Raw genomic sequence first — 15,538 nt, 5'->3', positions numbered from 1 at the left:
AACCATTAATAAAATACAAATTGTTCTGAGCTTCAGTGCTACTGCACCACCTTGGCTATTTGCATTTCGAAATGCCCCTAATTAACCATATATGGTCAAAATCATCCCTTTGATAAAGCCCACAGGGGAAATATACAACACCATACCATGAAATATGACACAATCAACAACAAAAAAAGCGATGAAAAAATAAAACTTTTCAGAGACTGAAATAGAGGTGCTCGTGTCAAAGTTTGAGTACAACTTGAGTACAGCTTTAATTTGTCTCCGTTGTGGCTTAAGAACACAGAGAGATTAACCAATAAGAACACAGAGAGATTAACCAATAAGAACACAGAGAGATTAACCAATAAGAACACAGAGAGATTAACCAATAAGAACACAGAGAGAGGACTATTATAACTCAAGTTGCTTTAGCAAGAAGGTAAATATACGTTGAATGAGTAGACAACACTCCCCAATAAGCCATCCACCCTCAACAGCTTCCTCCTGTAAGGGTATAGGCAACACACTGCTGTTCTGCAGAACTGAATGAGTGGTGAGTCGTGGCCACACATTCAGCAGCATCTTCTGCTCATATTTGGGAACCCATTGATGACATCATGTCAAAGAAACCCCTCTTTGACTTCAACCTGTTGTGTGATGTCATATATGGCAGTGTGGCAAATGTTCCAACACAGCAGATCAGACATCTCTCCTTCCATTTCAAAATGTATTATCTCTTTGTCTTTTAACAGTATTTACACAATGGATTACCTTTCACACGTGCCTCTAATGTAACAAATTACTGGACTTTATACAGATTGTAATCGTTACAAATGCATTGATGTGGTCAAATTATATATAGCCTGTCAAGATATGGAAATACAATGAAAACTAAAAATATTATTTCCTTATTACTCTCACAATGTCAGACAGACATTCTCAACAGATATTTCCCCATTCTACGCTTGACAAGAAGTTCCCTCAGTCCACCACGTGGCACTGTGCTTACACATGGTAATGGCTGTGCGTTTAATTTACCCTCTCTCTCTCAAGCAAATGTTCATGTTGATAAATCTCACCCTTTAGCGTGGAAATTATCCCACGCATTTGGTTTTACGCACAGATTTGTATAAACGAGGCCCCAGATCTGAATCACATCCGTAACCTATTGTGAGATCTGAAAACAGCAGTTGGTGATAGACTAGAGTCCTGTCCAGGGGAAGTACTTGTACATCAAGCTGCCTCACTACAGAAACAGGAGATTGGCTCCTGTTACTATGAGCTGTTCTGGATCAGACAAGCCAAGGCTCCTGTTACTATGAGCTGTTCTGGATCAGACAAGCCAAGGTTCCTGTTACTATGAGCTGTACGACCTTCGACAGCAAGGTACTACAGCGGGTAGTGAGTACGGCCCAGTACATCACTGGGGCTAAGCTGCCTGCCATCCAGAATCTCTACACCAGGCGTTGTCAGAGGAAGGCCCTAAAAATGGTCAAAGACATCAGCCACCCAAGTCATAGACTGTTCTCTCTACTACCGCATGGCAAGCGGTACCGAAGTGCCAAGTCTCGGACAAAAAGGTTTCTCAACAGGTTTTACCCCAAAGCCATAAGACTCCTGAACAGGTAACCAAATGGTTACCTGGACTATTTGCATTGTCCTGCCCCCCCAACCCCTCTTTTACGCTGCTGCTACTCTGTTTATCATATATGCATAGTCACTTTAACTATACTTTCATGTACATACTACCTCAATTAGCCAGACTAACAAGTGCCTGTATGTAGCCTCACCACTGTTATTTTTTACTGTTGTTTTTATTTCTTTACTTATCTATTGTTCACCTAATACATATTTTTTACTTAAAAATCACACTGTTGGTTAGTAAGTAAGTAAGCATTTCACTGCAAGGTCTACTACACCTGTTGTATTCGGTGCACGTGACATATGAACTTTGATTTGATTTGTTCTGGATCATACAAGACAAGGCTCCTGTTTCTATGAGCTGTTCTAGCAGGCTACTTACTTATATAATAATTTACATTTTGCAAATAATATAATGAACAACATCATAGGGTTGACATTTTGCATCCAATCAATCGAGGCTAATAAGAAAAAATATATACATATTTTAAAATATTTTATCTGATTTTAGACATGATCAGGTCTCCAGATAAAAAACAAAAGTAAAGCTGTTTTTTTTATGATTTCATATAAACAATACGATTTAATTTGGCATGAACAAAAACACTAATTCTCAGTCAAAAACACAAGTCAGAACACAGCCTCTCTATTCTCTCATGTGATTTCAGGTCCTCTGCCCGGGAAAATGTCTTTCCACAATGAGAGCAGTGGTATGTCTTCTCCTCCTGTGTATGTATCCTCTGATGTGATTTCAGGTTCCCCAACTGAGTAAAACTCTTTCCACAGTGGGAGCATTGGTAGGGCTTTTCTCATGTGTGTGTCCTCTCATGCTTTGTCAGGCCTTCTAACCACCTAAAACGCTTTCCACAGTGGGAACAGTGGTAGGACTTTTCTCCTGTGTGTATTCTCTCATGTGACTTCAGGCTTCCTAACCAGGTAAAAGTAATTCCACAGTGGGAGCAGCGGTAAGGCTTCTCTCCAGAGTGTATTCTCTTATGTATTTTCAGGCTCCCTAACTGACTAAAACTGTTTCCACACTGGGAACATTGGAAAGGCTTTTCTCCTGTGTGTGTCCTCTCATGCTCTTTTAGGTTTCGTAACTTAGTAAAACTCTTTCCGCAGTGGGAGCAGTGATGTCGTTTGGCTGGTTTGGGCGTCTCTGGGTCTGGTTCCCCTGAAGGACTCTTCCTGCTGTCAGAGGGAGAGTCTGGTCTTTCTCCTGCCAAAGACAAACATATTATTTAGTTAAACAGAGGCCTGAATGAAACCTCCACATGATAAAACTGTCTTCCTATGAGGTTTAATCTAGACTACATTCCTCAATAACACAAGGTCAGTTTTCACAACATTACATCATTAAACGTAAACTTGGTGAGATTTAAAAAAAACAAATGATGTAGAGCTCCAAATCTAATCTTGTTCTCGTGGGTCTCATGTTTTGGTCGAAAAATGTACTAAATGGTCTTAAAATTTACATTTCGACCTCCAAGTTGAACCACAAAGATGGTTGGAGGTCCACACATCAGAGAATGTTGAACTTGAATGGAAATATCAGTTGTTTTAAATTATACTGTCAATCCTCCATAAGAAACCTGTTGAAATCCTAAAAATTAAACAGAATAGAGAGGACCATTTAAGTTGACATTCAACGGTTGGGACCGGCGGCCATCTTTGTGGAAGTAATTAGAAGTTAAAATGTAAATTTCATTACAATTTCAATGATGTTGTCACGACTTCTACCGAAGGTAACTCCTCTCCCTGTTCGGGCGGCGCTCGGCGATCGGTGTCGCCGGTTTACTAGCCGCCACCGATCCCTTTTTCCTTTTCTGTTTGTTTTGTCTGTTATCCTTTTCACACCTGGTTTCATTTGCGTTTATTTCTGTGTGTATATAGGGCACCTGTTGCCTGCCTTAGTTCGTGCGGGATTAAGCTTGTGTGTATTTGCGCTCGATTATATGTGATGTTTGTTGTTTTCACTATTACGCACGTGTATGTAAAGTGTCGGAACTGTGTTTGTTCCTCCGTGCGTTTGCACGAGTTTCTGAATATCGAGAGCGTAGTTTTTTGGATTTTCGTCTGTGCCATTTTTGTATTGGTGGACTATATGATTAAACACGCTTCTCAGATATCCCTACTCTCCTGCGCCTGACTCCTACACCTCTCACCGAGACGCACCTTATCACAGATGTACTGCAGTGGTCTGAAGCAGAGGTGCAAAGTACTTAAGTAAAGATACTTTAAAGTACTACCTAAGTACTTTTCCTTGACATCCAAAAGTACTCGTTACATTTTGAATGCTTAGCAGGACAGCAAAATGGTCAAATTCACACACTTTTCAAGAGAACATCCCTGATCATCCTTACTGCATCTGATCTGACAAATACATTGTTTGTAAATGACGCCTGAGTGTTGGGAGTGCCCCTGGCTATCCGTAAAATAACAAAACAAGAACATTGTGCAGTCAGGTATGCTTAATATAAGGAATGTGAAATTATTAATACTTTTTATACTTAAAATTATATTTTAGGGATTACATTTACATTTGATACTTAAGTATATATATATTTTTTAAATCACTTTTACTCGAGTAGTATTTTACTCTGTGACTTTTACTCGAGTCATTTTCTATGAAGGTATCTGTACTTTGACTCTAGTTTGACAGTTGGGTACTTTTTCCACCACTGGTCTGAAGGGTCCATTCTATGAATTCTATGTGTATAAATGAAATGACACCCACCCTGTATTCAACCGATGGCAGGCGAGACTCAAAAACCTCAGATGATGTAAAGTAGGGTCTAAACTACAACATGTGCAAACAAGGAGTTTGCATGTTTTTAGATAATTGATGTTAAAAGGTTAAAAATGTAATAATAATTTTAAAAAAAAATGGATTATAAAACTATAAAATTATAAAACTGTTTAACAACCCTTTTTGTTTTTCAATGATATCAAACTCAACCGTTTCTCTATTCCAGTGAAAACATGGATGTCTCATGGTCTGGTGGGGAATAGAAAACGGGTCAACTTTGAACATTTAAAAAAAAAAATTGTAACCTTTATTTAACTAGGCAAGTCAGAACAAATTCTTATTTTTAATGAAGGCCTACCCGGGGAACAGTGGGTTAACTGCCTTGTTCAGGCACAGAACGACAGATTTTCACCTTGTCAGCTCGAGGATTCGATCTTGCAATCTTTTGGTTACTAGTCCAATGCTCTAACCACTAGGCTACCTGCCGCCCCCCACATCTCCTGAATGTTTTGCCATTCAGGTCCAAAAAGTCATTTTCTGACCACTTCTTCCCTGGGCAAACATCTATGGACACACTATGGATACTCTATGGACACAGGGCTAGGCTACATCCTCTATATCTACAACAGGGCTAGGCTACATCCTCTATATCTACAACAGGGCTAGGCTACATCCTCTATATCTACAACAGGGCTAGGCTACATCCTCTATATCTACAACAGGGCTAGGCCACATCCTCTATATCTACAACAGGGCTAGGCTACATCCTCTATATCTACAACAGGGCTACATCCTCTATATCTACAACAGGGCTAGGCTACATCCTCTATATCTACAACAGGGCTAGGCCACATCCTCTATATCTACAACAGGGCTAGGCTACATCCTCTATATCTACAACAGGGCTAGGCTACATCCTCTATATCTACAACAGGGCTACATCCTCTATATCTACAACAGGGCTACATCCTCTATATCTACAACAGGGCTACATCCTCTATATCTACAACAGGGCTACATCCTCTATATCTACAACAGGGCTAGGCTACATCCTCTATATCTACAACAGGGCTAGGCCACATCCTCTATATCTACAACAGGGCTAGGCCACATCCTCTATATCTACAACAGGGCTAGGCTACATCCTCTATATCTACAACAGGGCTAGGCTACATCCTCTATATCTACAACAGGGCTAGGCCACATCCTCTATATCTACAACAGGGCTAGGCTACATCCTCTATATCTACAACAGGGTTAGGCTACATCCTCTATATCTACAACAGGGCTAGGCCACATCCTCTATATCTACAACAGGGCTACATCCTCTATATCTACAACAGGGCTAGGCTACATCCTCTATATCTACAACAGGGCTAGGCTACATCCTCTATATCTACAACAGGGCTACGCTACATGCTCTATATCTACAACAGGGCTAGGCTACATCCTCTATATCTACAACAGGGCTAGGCTACATCCTCTATATCTACAACAGGGCTACATCCTCTATATCTACAACAGGGCTAGGCCACATCCTCTATATCTACAACAGGGCTAGGCTACATCCTCTATATCTACAACAGGGCTAGGCCACATCCTCTATATCTACAACAGGGCTAGGCTACATCCTCTATATCTACAACAGGGCTAGGCTACATCCTCTATATCTACAACAGGGCTAGGCTACATCCTCTATATCTACAACAGGGCTAGGCTACATCCTCTATATCTACAACAGGGCTACATCCTCTATATCTACAACAGGGCTAGGTTACATCCTCTATATCTACAACAGGGCTAGGCTACATCCTCTATATCTACAACAGGGCTAGGCTACATCCTCTATATCTACAACAGGGCTAGGCTAGATGTTGTCTGTATCATGTAGGGGTCAGAGGTCATGGGGTCTGACAGTATAATGACTAGATGTTGTCTGTATCATGTAGGGGTCAGAGGTCATGGGGTCTGACAGTATAATGACTAGATGTTGTCTGTATCGTGTAGGGGTCAGAGGTCATGGGGTCTGACAGTATAATGACTAGATGTTGTCTGTATCGTGTAGGGGTCAGAGGTCATGGGGTCTGACAGTATAATGACTAGATGTTGTCTGTATCATGTAGGGGTCAGAGGTCATGGGGTCTGACAGTATAATGACTAGATGTTGTCTGTATCATGTAGGGGTCAGAGGTCATGGGGTCTGACAGTATAATGACTAGATGTTGTCTGTATCATGTAGGGGTCAGAGGTCATGGGGTCTGACAGTATAATGACTAGATGATGTCTGTATCATGTAGGGGTCAGAGGTCATGGGGTCTGACAGTATAATGACTAGATGTTGTCTGTATCATGTAGGGGTCAGAGGTCATGGGGTCTGACAGTATAATGACTAGATGTTGTCTGTATCATGTAGGGGTCAGAGGTCATGGGGTCTGACAGTATAATGACTAGATGTTGTCTGTATCATGTAGGGGTCAGAGGTCATGGGGTCTGACAGTATAATGACTAGATGTTGTCTGTATCATGTAGGGGTCAGAGGTCATGGGGTCTGACAGTATAATGACTAGATGTTGTCTGTATCATGTAGGGGTCAGAGGTCATGGGGTCTGACAGTATAATGACTAGATGTTGTCTGTATCATGTAGGGGTCAGAGGTCATGGGGTCTGACAGTATAATGACTAAATGTTGTCTGTATCATGTAGGGGTCAGAGGTCATGGGGTCTGACAGTATAATGACTAGATGTTGTCTGTATCATGTAGGGGTCAGAGGTCATGGGGTCTGACAGTATAATGACTAGATGTTGTCTGTATCATGTAGGGGTCAGAGGTCATGGGGTCTGACAGTATAATGACTAGATGATGTCTGTATCATGTAGGGGTCAGAGGTCATGGGGTCTGACAGTATAATGACTAAATGTTGTCTGTATCATGTAGGGGTCAGAGGTCATGGGGTCTGACAGTATAATGACTAGATGTTGTCTGTATCATGTAGGGGTCAGAGGTCATGGGGTCTGACAGTATAATGACTAGATGTTGTCTGTATCATGTAGGGGTCAGAGGTCATGGGGTCTGACAGTATAATGACTAGATGTTGTCTGTATCATGTAGGGGTCAGAGGTCATGGGGTCTGACAGTATAATGACTAGATGTTGTCTGTATCATGTAGGGGTCAGAGGTCATGGGGTCTGACAGTATAATGACTAGATGTTGTCTGTATCATGTAGGGTTCAGAGGTCATGGGGTCTGACAGTATAATGACTATATGTTGTCTGTATCATGTAGGGGTCAGAGGTCATAGGGTCTGACAGTATAATGACTAGATGTTGTCTGTATCATGTAGGGGTCAGAGGTCATGGGGTCTGACAGTATAATGACTAGATGATGTCTGTATCATGTAGGGGTCAGAGGTCATGGGGTCTGACAGTATAATGACTAAATGTTGTCTGTATCATGTAGGGGTCAGAGGTCATGGGGTCTGACAGTATAATGACTAGATGTTGTCTGTATCATGTAGGGGTCAGAGGTCATGGGGTCTGACAGTATAATGACTAGATGTTGTCTGTATCATGTAGGGGTCAGAGGTCATGGGGTCTGACAGTATAATGACTAGATGATGTCTGTATCATGTAGGGGTCAGAGGTCATGGGGTCTGACAGTATAATGACTAAATGTTGTCTGTATCATGTAGGGGTCAGAGGTCATGGGGTCTGACAGTATAATGACTAGATGTTGTCTGTATCATGTAGGGGTCAGAGGTCATGGGGTCTGACAGTATAATGACTAGATGTTGTCTGTATCATGTAGGGGTCAGAGGTCATGGGGTCTGACAGTATAATGACTAGATGTTGTCTGTATCATGTAGGGGTCAGAGGTCATGGGGTCTGACAGTATAATGACTAGATGTTGTCTGTATCATGTAGGGGTCAGAGGTCATGGGGTCTGACAGTATAATGACTAGATGTTGTCTGTATCATGTAGGGTTCAGAGGTCATGGGGTCTGACAGTATAATGACTATATGTTGTCTGTATCATGTAGGGGTCAGAGGTCATAGGGTCTGACAGTATAATGACTAGATGTTGTCTGTATCATGTAGGGGTCAGAGGTCATGGGGTCTGACAGTATAATGACTAGATGATGTCTGTATCATGTAGGGGTCAGAGGTCATGGGGTCTGACAGTATAATGACTAGATGTTGTCTGTATCATGTAGGGGTCAGAGGTCATGGGGTCTGACAGGAGGTATGTATAGGTCTAAAAAGGTCCTAAAATGGCCACTTTTATCAGGGTTTTCTCAAACATGGTTTGTGTTACAAATGTAAAAAACATACCGAACATACTTCCTCCAATGAGGTTTCTATGAGAGAATTGCCAAAACAATATATTCTGAGATACGAAAAATATTTTCGGGCCACGTTGGCATGGAATCACTCTCCAGTGTAATACAATGTAATTTGAGTCATGATAAGAGCAAGTCCATTCTGTGAGACATTAAAGATGTGATTTTGCGTGTAAATCCATTGTTAAGGTTTTGTTGGTGACCCGCTCTTTGGTGGTATACACATCTTACAGTGTAGTTATCAATTCCTACATTAAATAATAACATATTCAAGCATCAACATTAAGTAGAACGCTGCTTTAAAACCACGCATCAGTTCATCAATAGTTTGTGCTCCTGTTTTTAAGACAGTACTTACTGGTCTTAATCAGATCTCCTGTCTCCTCCTCCTGTTCTTGTTCTTCCTTCTCCTCCTCCAATGTGACAGTCATGTCTTCCTCTTTCACTCCAAAAACTGCATCATCCTCTTCTTTTACTGTAACATCCTCCTCCTCTTTCATCCTGAACGCGTCTTCCTCTTCTTTCACTGTAACGTCTTTCTCTTCTTCGTTCACGGTAACAGCCTCACCATCTACTTCTTGTTTTACTGTAACAGCCTCCTCTTCCTCCTCCTCTTTCACGAGAACTTCTTTCTCCGTCCAGCAGACTTCCTCTTCTGTAGCAGAAGGAGAGTAGCTTAGTGAACTCATGGTCGGGATGTTAGCTAACTAGCTAGCGTTCGTTAGCCTAGTGATAGGCTAATTTATCAAGCCAGTGTAATAAATACCATTTAAAATAACACAAGCATATTGCTATTACATTGTTATAACTAACTTCTTTCTAAGCAGGGTTTCTCACACACCCAGAGACAGATGGCTGACACAGAACATTCATAAACACTGATAAGAAAAGGGTGCAGACACACACACATACTCAAGGACAGAGGGCTGACTACGCACACACAAAATCTCCTGTTTTAGCTGAACATTTTGATAACAAAGAACTTTTGTTGCAAGACTCAGAAGGATGACGTCCAGCTCATCAGGACCAATCTGAGAAGACAACAACCTGTCCAGAACCAACCAAAGGACCAGAACTTCCAGACTCAACCTACTTTCTGTGTTGTATAAAATGTCTATGCATTCTGTTATCTGGGCTTTTTCTGGAGGTTCTCTATGAGCCGAAGGAACGAGACCGTATACGCTTGTACCAGATATCTTTACTCTTAAATAAAGCTGTCGCTTGTCATACAATTTACCACCTTGTCCGAATCGATCCTTGACCGGCTCGCCCTTCTCCATATCCAATTATCAACAGAAACATGGTAGCAGAGGATGGTTGCCTAGATACCCGGTCCAGAGTGGTTGATATGGATGTGAGGGGGCGAGTTGGTGAAAGGACGGTTCACGGAGGACAGGTGAAATCTTTTGGGGGGAGGACAGCAGTTCTGCTCAGCTCGAGAAACTGATCTCCTGGTCGACCATAAATAAGGTAAGCAAGACCAGTTAAATCAAACTTTGCATATTGTCGTATAGTTCTTCCAAATTTTGATCAGTGGTACCGAGTCTGGGTAAGAATTCTTGTTTAAATTTATGAGCATAGATGACATGTGAACGACAGTGAAGTGAACATATGTGGGAATAATTTGTAAGTCTTAAGCGCTATTATATAGTCCGGCTTGTGACCGGTGAGGAATAGGCTTAATTTGTGTTAAAAGCGCTATTATATAGTCCGGCTTGTGACCGGTGAGGAATAGGCTTAATGTGATAAAAAGATCTATTCGTATAGTCCGGCTTGTGACCGGTGAGGAATATAGTAAGCACTATTCAATAGTCCGGCTATTCAGTCGGTGAAGGGTAGGCTTAAAATTGGGATAGGCACTATTCAATAGTCTGGCTATTCAGCCGGTGAAGGATAGGCTTGTTCCATCCCCATTCATATAGTCCGGCTGTGACCAGTGACGAGTGGGGTAAAGTTTGTCAAGACCTATTAGTATGGTCCGGCTTGTGTCCGGTGAGGAGTAGGCTAGACTTATTCAATAGTCCGGGCGATTGTCCGGTGAAGAATAGTCTATTTGTGTTTGTAGGCGCCAGGTTGAAAAATGTTCAATGTTTAAGTGTAATGTTTCCAATGTCTAAAGTCTAAGTGTTCAACGTCTAAAGGGTAATGTTCATAGTGGGAAAAATGTAAATGTTTAATGTATACATGTAAAAAAAAAAAATTGGATTCTGGATTTTATCCAGTGACGGGCTAAGTACAGTCGGATAGTCAAACATATACACTGATATACACACACACATTACCAAAACTATTCTGTACTAAATTCCACTGCATTAAAATAAAATATGACGACCCCAAATACTCCAAAGCTAAAATTTAACGATTTTCTAGATCAGAAGATACAAGACAAGTAAGGGGGAAAAGAACAAGACTGGAAGAGTGGCACCCCAGTTCTTTTGGTATGTCTAGATATGGCATGGAACACGAATGTAGGTGTAACCTTTTGACCTATTTTCATTGCATTTTCATGTGGTTTGATCACCCACAGGGAAATGTAGTGAGGATAATGAAATCGTGGTCATTTGGAATACTAATTTTGAGATAATAGAGTTTATAACTCTTGACCATAATTGCAATTAACCACAGAGGAGTCAGGTTTCTGGTTTTAAACATTGGCTATGACGGTTTTGAATGGGCTGTTATTGAATTGGTTTGAACAGGAGATATTTTAAGCCTATAGGGCATGGAAATAAAAGTGATAGAGAGCTTATTAGTAAAGAAAGGAATTTATATGGTTAGCATTTGTTTTGGCCATAAGAAGATAGAGATAGGTTTATTAAGGTTATGTAAGGACTTTAGAGATTGACACTATAAGACATGTTGTTAATTTTAAATCCATGATTTTAGATAAAGTCAAAACAGTGAGACACTTAGTTAATGTTTGGGACCAAGCTACAGACAGATAAGGGAAAGGGCAGACAGAGTGGCCCTCCCCGCACTGCTGAGACCTTGAAGGTTTGAGAGCAGAGAAGGGAGTTTTGGAAGGGGGCGCCAGGACAGAGATAACAGAATGGGTAGATAACAGTTACTGAATGGAGACAAAAGGGAGAATTGGACATGTGGAAAATGAAAGGGGCGCTCCTACATAATAATGTAGAACATAAGAATATTTTACTAAGTCATTATTTAGAATAGGTAAGGTTGATACCTGGCCAGAGCCAGGTATCAAACGGGGGAGGGGTACATTGTGGTCTAGGATAGGATGGGGCCTATTGGATAATAAACTAATTTAAAATTTAAAATTACTAGCTAACAAATGGGTATAGAAGTTAAATATATAATCAGATAAAACAAATGAGAAACTGTTTGTTAACCAAACCTGTATGTCCAAGATTTTATGCATTACAGATGAATTAAAGGAGAAGGTGATTCACTCGACCTGGGGGCATATCGCACTTGGAGGGTGAGACACACTGACACTGCCGAATGATCACAGAGTTAAGGAGAAGAACTGTTGCTAATAAAGCTCAGGGGTCAACTCCTTAATGAAGAATTCCCTGACCCCGACCTTTCCTCACTGTGTACGTTCATAGAAGTGAAAGTGTTGCTTGGTCTCTAGCTGATGATGTGTTCTCTGGGAGAGGATGGGGCTTTACAGGACTGTTTGTGGTCCTGAGCTGTCTGTTTAGGATACGATGGGGATGTTACCATCACAGTACTGCCAGAACCACCACCAGTTTTGACGGACCAGGGTTCAGCCGGCCTCCTCCACCACTTCAAGACCAAGTCCCACACCACCACCTAAGCTCTCCAATCTGGTACAGGTAATAAATGTAAAAGACATCTCAGATAGTGAACAATTGGGGACTGAAACTGGTTATGAGGAAAGGGAGAATATGTGGTTGGCCTACAAAACAATAAATAGAAAGGACTGTGTCGTATGTGGACATGCCAGACCTATTCTGGCTGCTCACCCATTTGCCCTAAGTAATGGGGAAGGTTGGATGTGCATATTGGAAAGTTTAAGCCAAATTCAACCCTGTGTAAAACTCTGAGTCTTGTGTTCCCAGAAGTCCCTCCCCAGAAGACACCATGGGGGGTTAAGGCATATGGGGGATATTACAGCTGTAACACTGGTACAGGTAGGGGTATAGACTATGGGAGGCTCCCTACTGCTACCTGCATCACCAATGCCACTATTAACTGGAGGTGTTGCTGATGTATGGTGGATGTGTGGACCTGCCAGGCGATTGACCCCATTTTGAAAGGAGATTGTTCTGAGAGCTGCACATGACACAGAGGCTCGGAACCAACCCAGGAGATGGCAGAGCCGTGACGCTCCTTGGTCCGAGGGTACAGATAACATCCACACCAACCTGTTGGGGGTCCCAATAGGGGTCCCCCCACGAATTCCAGGCATTAAACAGAAATGATGGTCTGTGGCATCTGATGCCCACCATTGGCCCAGCTATTGGTGATACTAAACAAAATGCCTGGATCAATTATCTTTAATATAATCAACAATGATTTGTCAACTACACCCACACTGCACTTAGGGGGATGGCTGAACAATTGGATGCCACCTCTCGAACTGCTAGACAGAATAGGCTAGCACTAGACATGATACTGGCCAACCAGGGAGGTGTATGTAAAATGATTGGAGAACAGTGTTGCACGTTTGTCCCTAACAATACTAGTCCGGATGGGAGCATTTCAAAAAGCTCTGAGTGGGTTGGCAAGGTTATCGGTGGAGATGGAGGGTCTTGCAGGTGTGGAGGAGAGTGGACTGTTCCCCTGGCTGGGTGGTTGGTTTGGTAAGTACACTACAATTTTTTTTGTCATTTTGCCAGTAATGATGGTTACTGGCACTACAATGATGGTTGCTGGATTTCTGACTCTAGTTGTTGTTTTTCTTATGCTCATGTGCTGTGCTGCCTGTATCATGCCTTGGTTGAAGAAGTCTGTTACAGATCTGGCAAGGACCTCGGGTATGATGCCGTTGCTTGATGCTCCAGTTGGAGAGGCTGATACGGAATCAAGCTTTCGCAGGAGAGTGGGCCTGACAGAGGAGGACCCTTGGTTTGCTGTAGTTGATGTTGTCGAATGAATAAAAAAATGATGTTTGTCCTCCCTGTTGTGAAGGTTTGAAGTTCCCGGGTGGCGACGAGCCCACCTGGTACAGGTTGTATAGAGGGATGAACCTGAGGGTTTAACATTTTCTCGTTTTTTGTCCTTGCTCATTTACGACTCAACTTACATTGATGCTATTGGTGTCCCTAGGGGGTGCCAGATGAATATAAACTGGTGGACCAAGTGGCAGCTGGGCTTGAATCTTCTGTTTGTTGGTGGTGCACAGTTAATAAAAATGTGGACCGAATCAATTACATTCATTTTAAATGTTCAGAAACTAGGCAATTGGACTCAACAAGGCTTTGAGGCGGTACATGGCCAATTGGAGGCTACCAGCTTGATGGCCTTCCAAAACCGCATTGCAGTAGACATGCTACTCTCTGAGAAGGGAGGTGTATGCTCTATGTTTGGTGAACAGTGTTGCACCTTTATACCTAACAACACTGCCACTGATGGTAGTCTTACTGTTGCCTTAGAGGGTCTTCGTACACTTAATGAGAAGATGAAGCACCACTCCGGGGTTGACACCTCTATGTGGGACTCTTGGATGGATGCGTTTGGGAAATATAAGATGCTTGTTTCCTCCATACTGGTATCTATATCTGTCTTCACTGCGATACTGGTGCTTTGTGGATGCTGCTGCATTCCATGTATTCGAACGCTGACCACTAGGATCATAACTAATGCTATTGATCCCAACCAGGCAGAGAAGGGACAGATGTTTCCTATGCTTGCCCTGGAGGATGCTGAGCCAGGCTATTGGACTGATGACTAATTAAACGCCATTCATAGCTTATGTCACGTCTCTTTGGAGACGTGAAGAGAGGGAATCAAAACTTTCTCTCTGAGAAAGTTTCCCTGGTTGTTTACTTTTGCTTTTCTTACTTTTACCTAGTTTATGTCACGTCTCTTTGGAGACGTGAAGAGAGGGATTTGTAATAAATACCATTTAAAATAACACAAGCATATTGCTATTACATTGTTATAACTAACTTCTTTCTAAGCAGGGTTTCTCACACACCCAGAGACAGATGGCTGACACAGAACATTCATAAACACTGATAAGAAAAGGGTGCAGACACACACACATAATCAAGGACAGAGGGCTGACTACGCACACACAAAATCTCCTGTTTTAGCTGAACATTTTGATAACAAAGAACTTTTGTTGCAAGACTCAGAAGGATGACGTCCAGCTCATCAGGACCAATCTGAGAAGACAACAACCTGTCCAGAACCAACCAAAGGACCAGAACTTCCAGACTCAACCTACTTTCTGTGTTGTATAAAATGTCTATGCATTCTGTTATCTGGGCTTTTTCTGGAGGTTCTCTATGAGCCGAAGGAACGAGACCGTATACGCTTGTACCAGATATCTTTACTCTTAAATAAAGCTGTCGCTTGTCATACAATTTACCACCTTGTCCGAATCGATCCTTGACCGGCTCGCCCTTCTCCATATCCAATTATCAACACCAGCTACCTAACAACGTATATATGAAATTAAATGGGGAAACTAGCTAGCTATAAGACATACGTATTTTTAAAACACAGGTGCAACTATACAACGACTATTTTGTCTAGAAAGGTGGTGAGGTGGCTGACTAGCTGCTGTTGTTGTTGTTGACGAAGAAACGTCCACTAGATTATACGTCACACTAGCAGTGTCGCATGAAAGACGCACATCGCCTTCTGCCGACTGGAGTGCGTCACGCTT

At 42.1% G+C, this 15,538-nt stretch overlaps 1 protein-coding gene and 1 long non-coding RNA gene across 2 annotated transcripts; one reads left to right on the top strand and one right to left on the bottom strand.

Moving 5' to 3' along the window:
* Positions 1 to 212: 212 nt before the first annotated feature.
* On the bottom strand, positions 213 to 9,460 carry LOC139568429 (zinc finger and SCAN domain-containing protein 16-like). The gene is made up of 2 exons (XM_071390238.1): positions 9,071 to 9,460; positions 213 to 2,845 (listed from the first exon to the last, which is right to left on the bottom strand). The coding sequence occupies exons 1-2, from the start codon at positions 9,399 to 9,401 to the stop codon at positions 2,436 to 2,438; spliced, it is 741 nt and encodes a 246-aa protein (XP_071246339.1). The 5' UTR covers positions 9,402 to 9,460; the 3' UTR covers positions 213 to 2,435.
* LOC139568430 (uncharacterized) lies at positions 9,461 to 15,237 on the top strand. Its single transcript, XR_011673601.1, has 2 exons — positions 9,461 to 12,515; positions 13,389 to 15,237. It is a non-coding gene; the product is annotated as an uncharacterized lncRNA (long non-coding RNA).
* Positions 15,238 to 15,538: the final 301 nt, after the last annotated feature.

The sequence above is a fragment of the Salvelinus alpinus genome, chromosome 2 (assembly GCF_045679555.1).
Source record: "Salvelinus alpinus chromosome 2, SLU_Salpinus.1, whole genome shotgun sequence".
NCBI classification, from domain to species: domain Eukaryota; kingdom Metazoa; phylum Chordata; class Actinopteri; order Salmoniformes; family Salmonidae; genus Salvelinus; species Salvelinus alpinus.
This window is presented reverse-complemented; position numbering and strand designations above follow the sequence as displayed.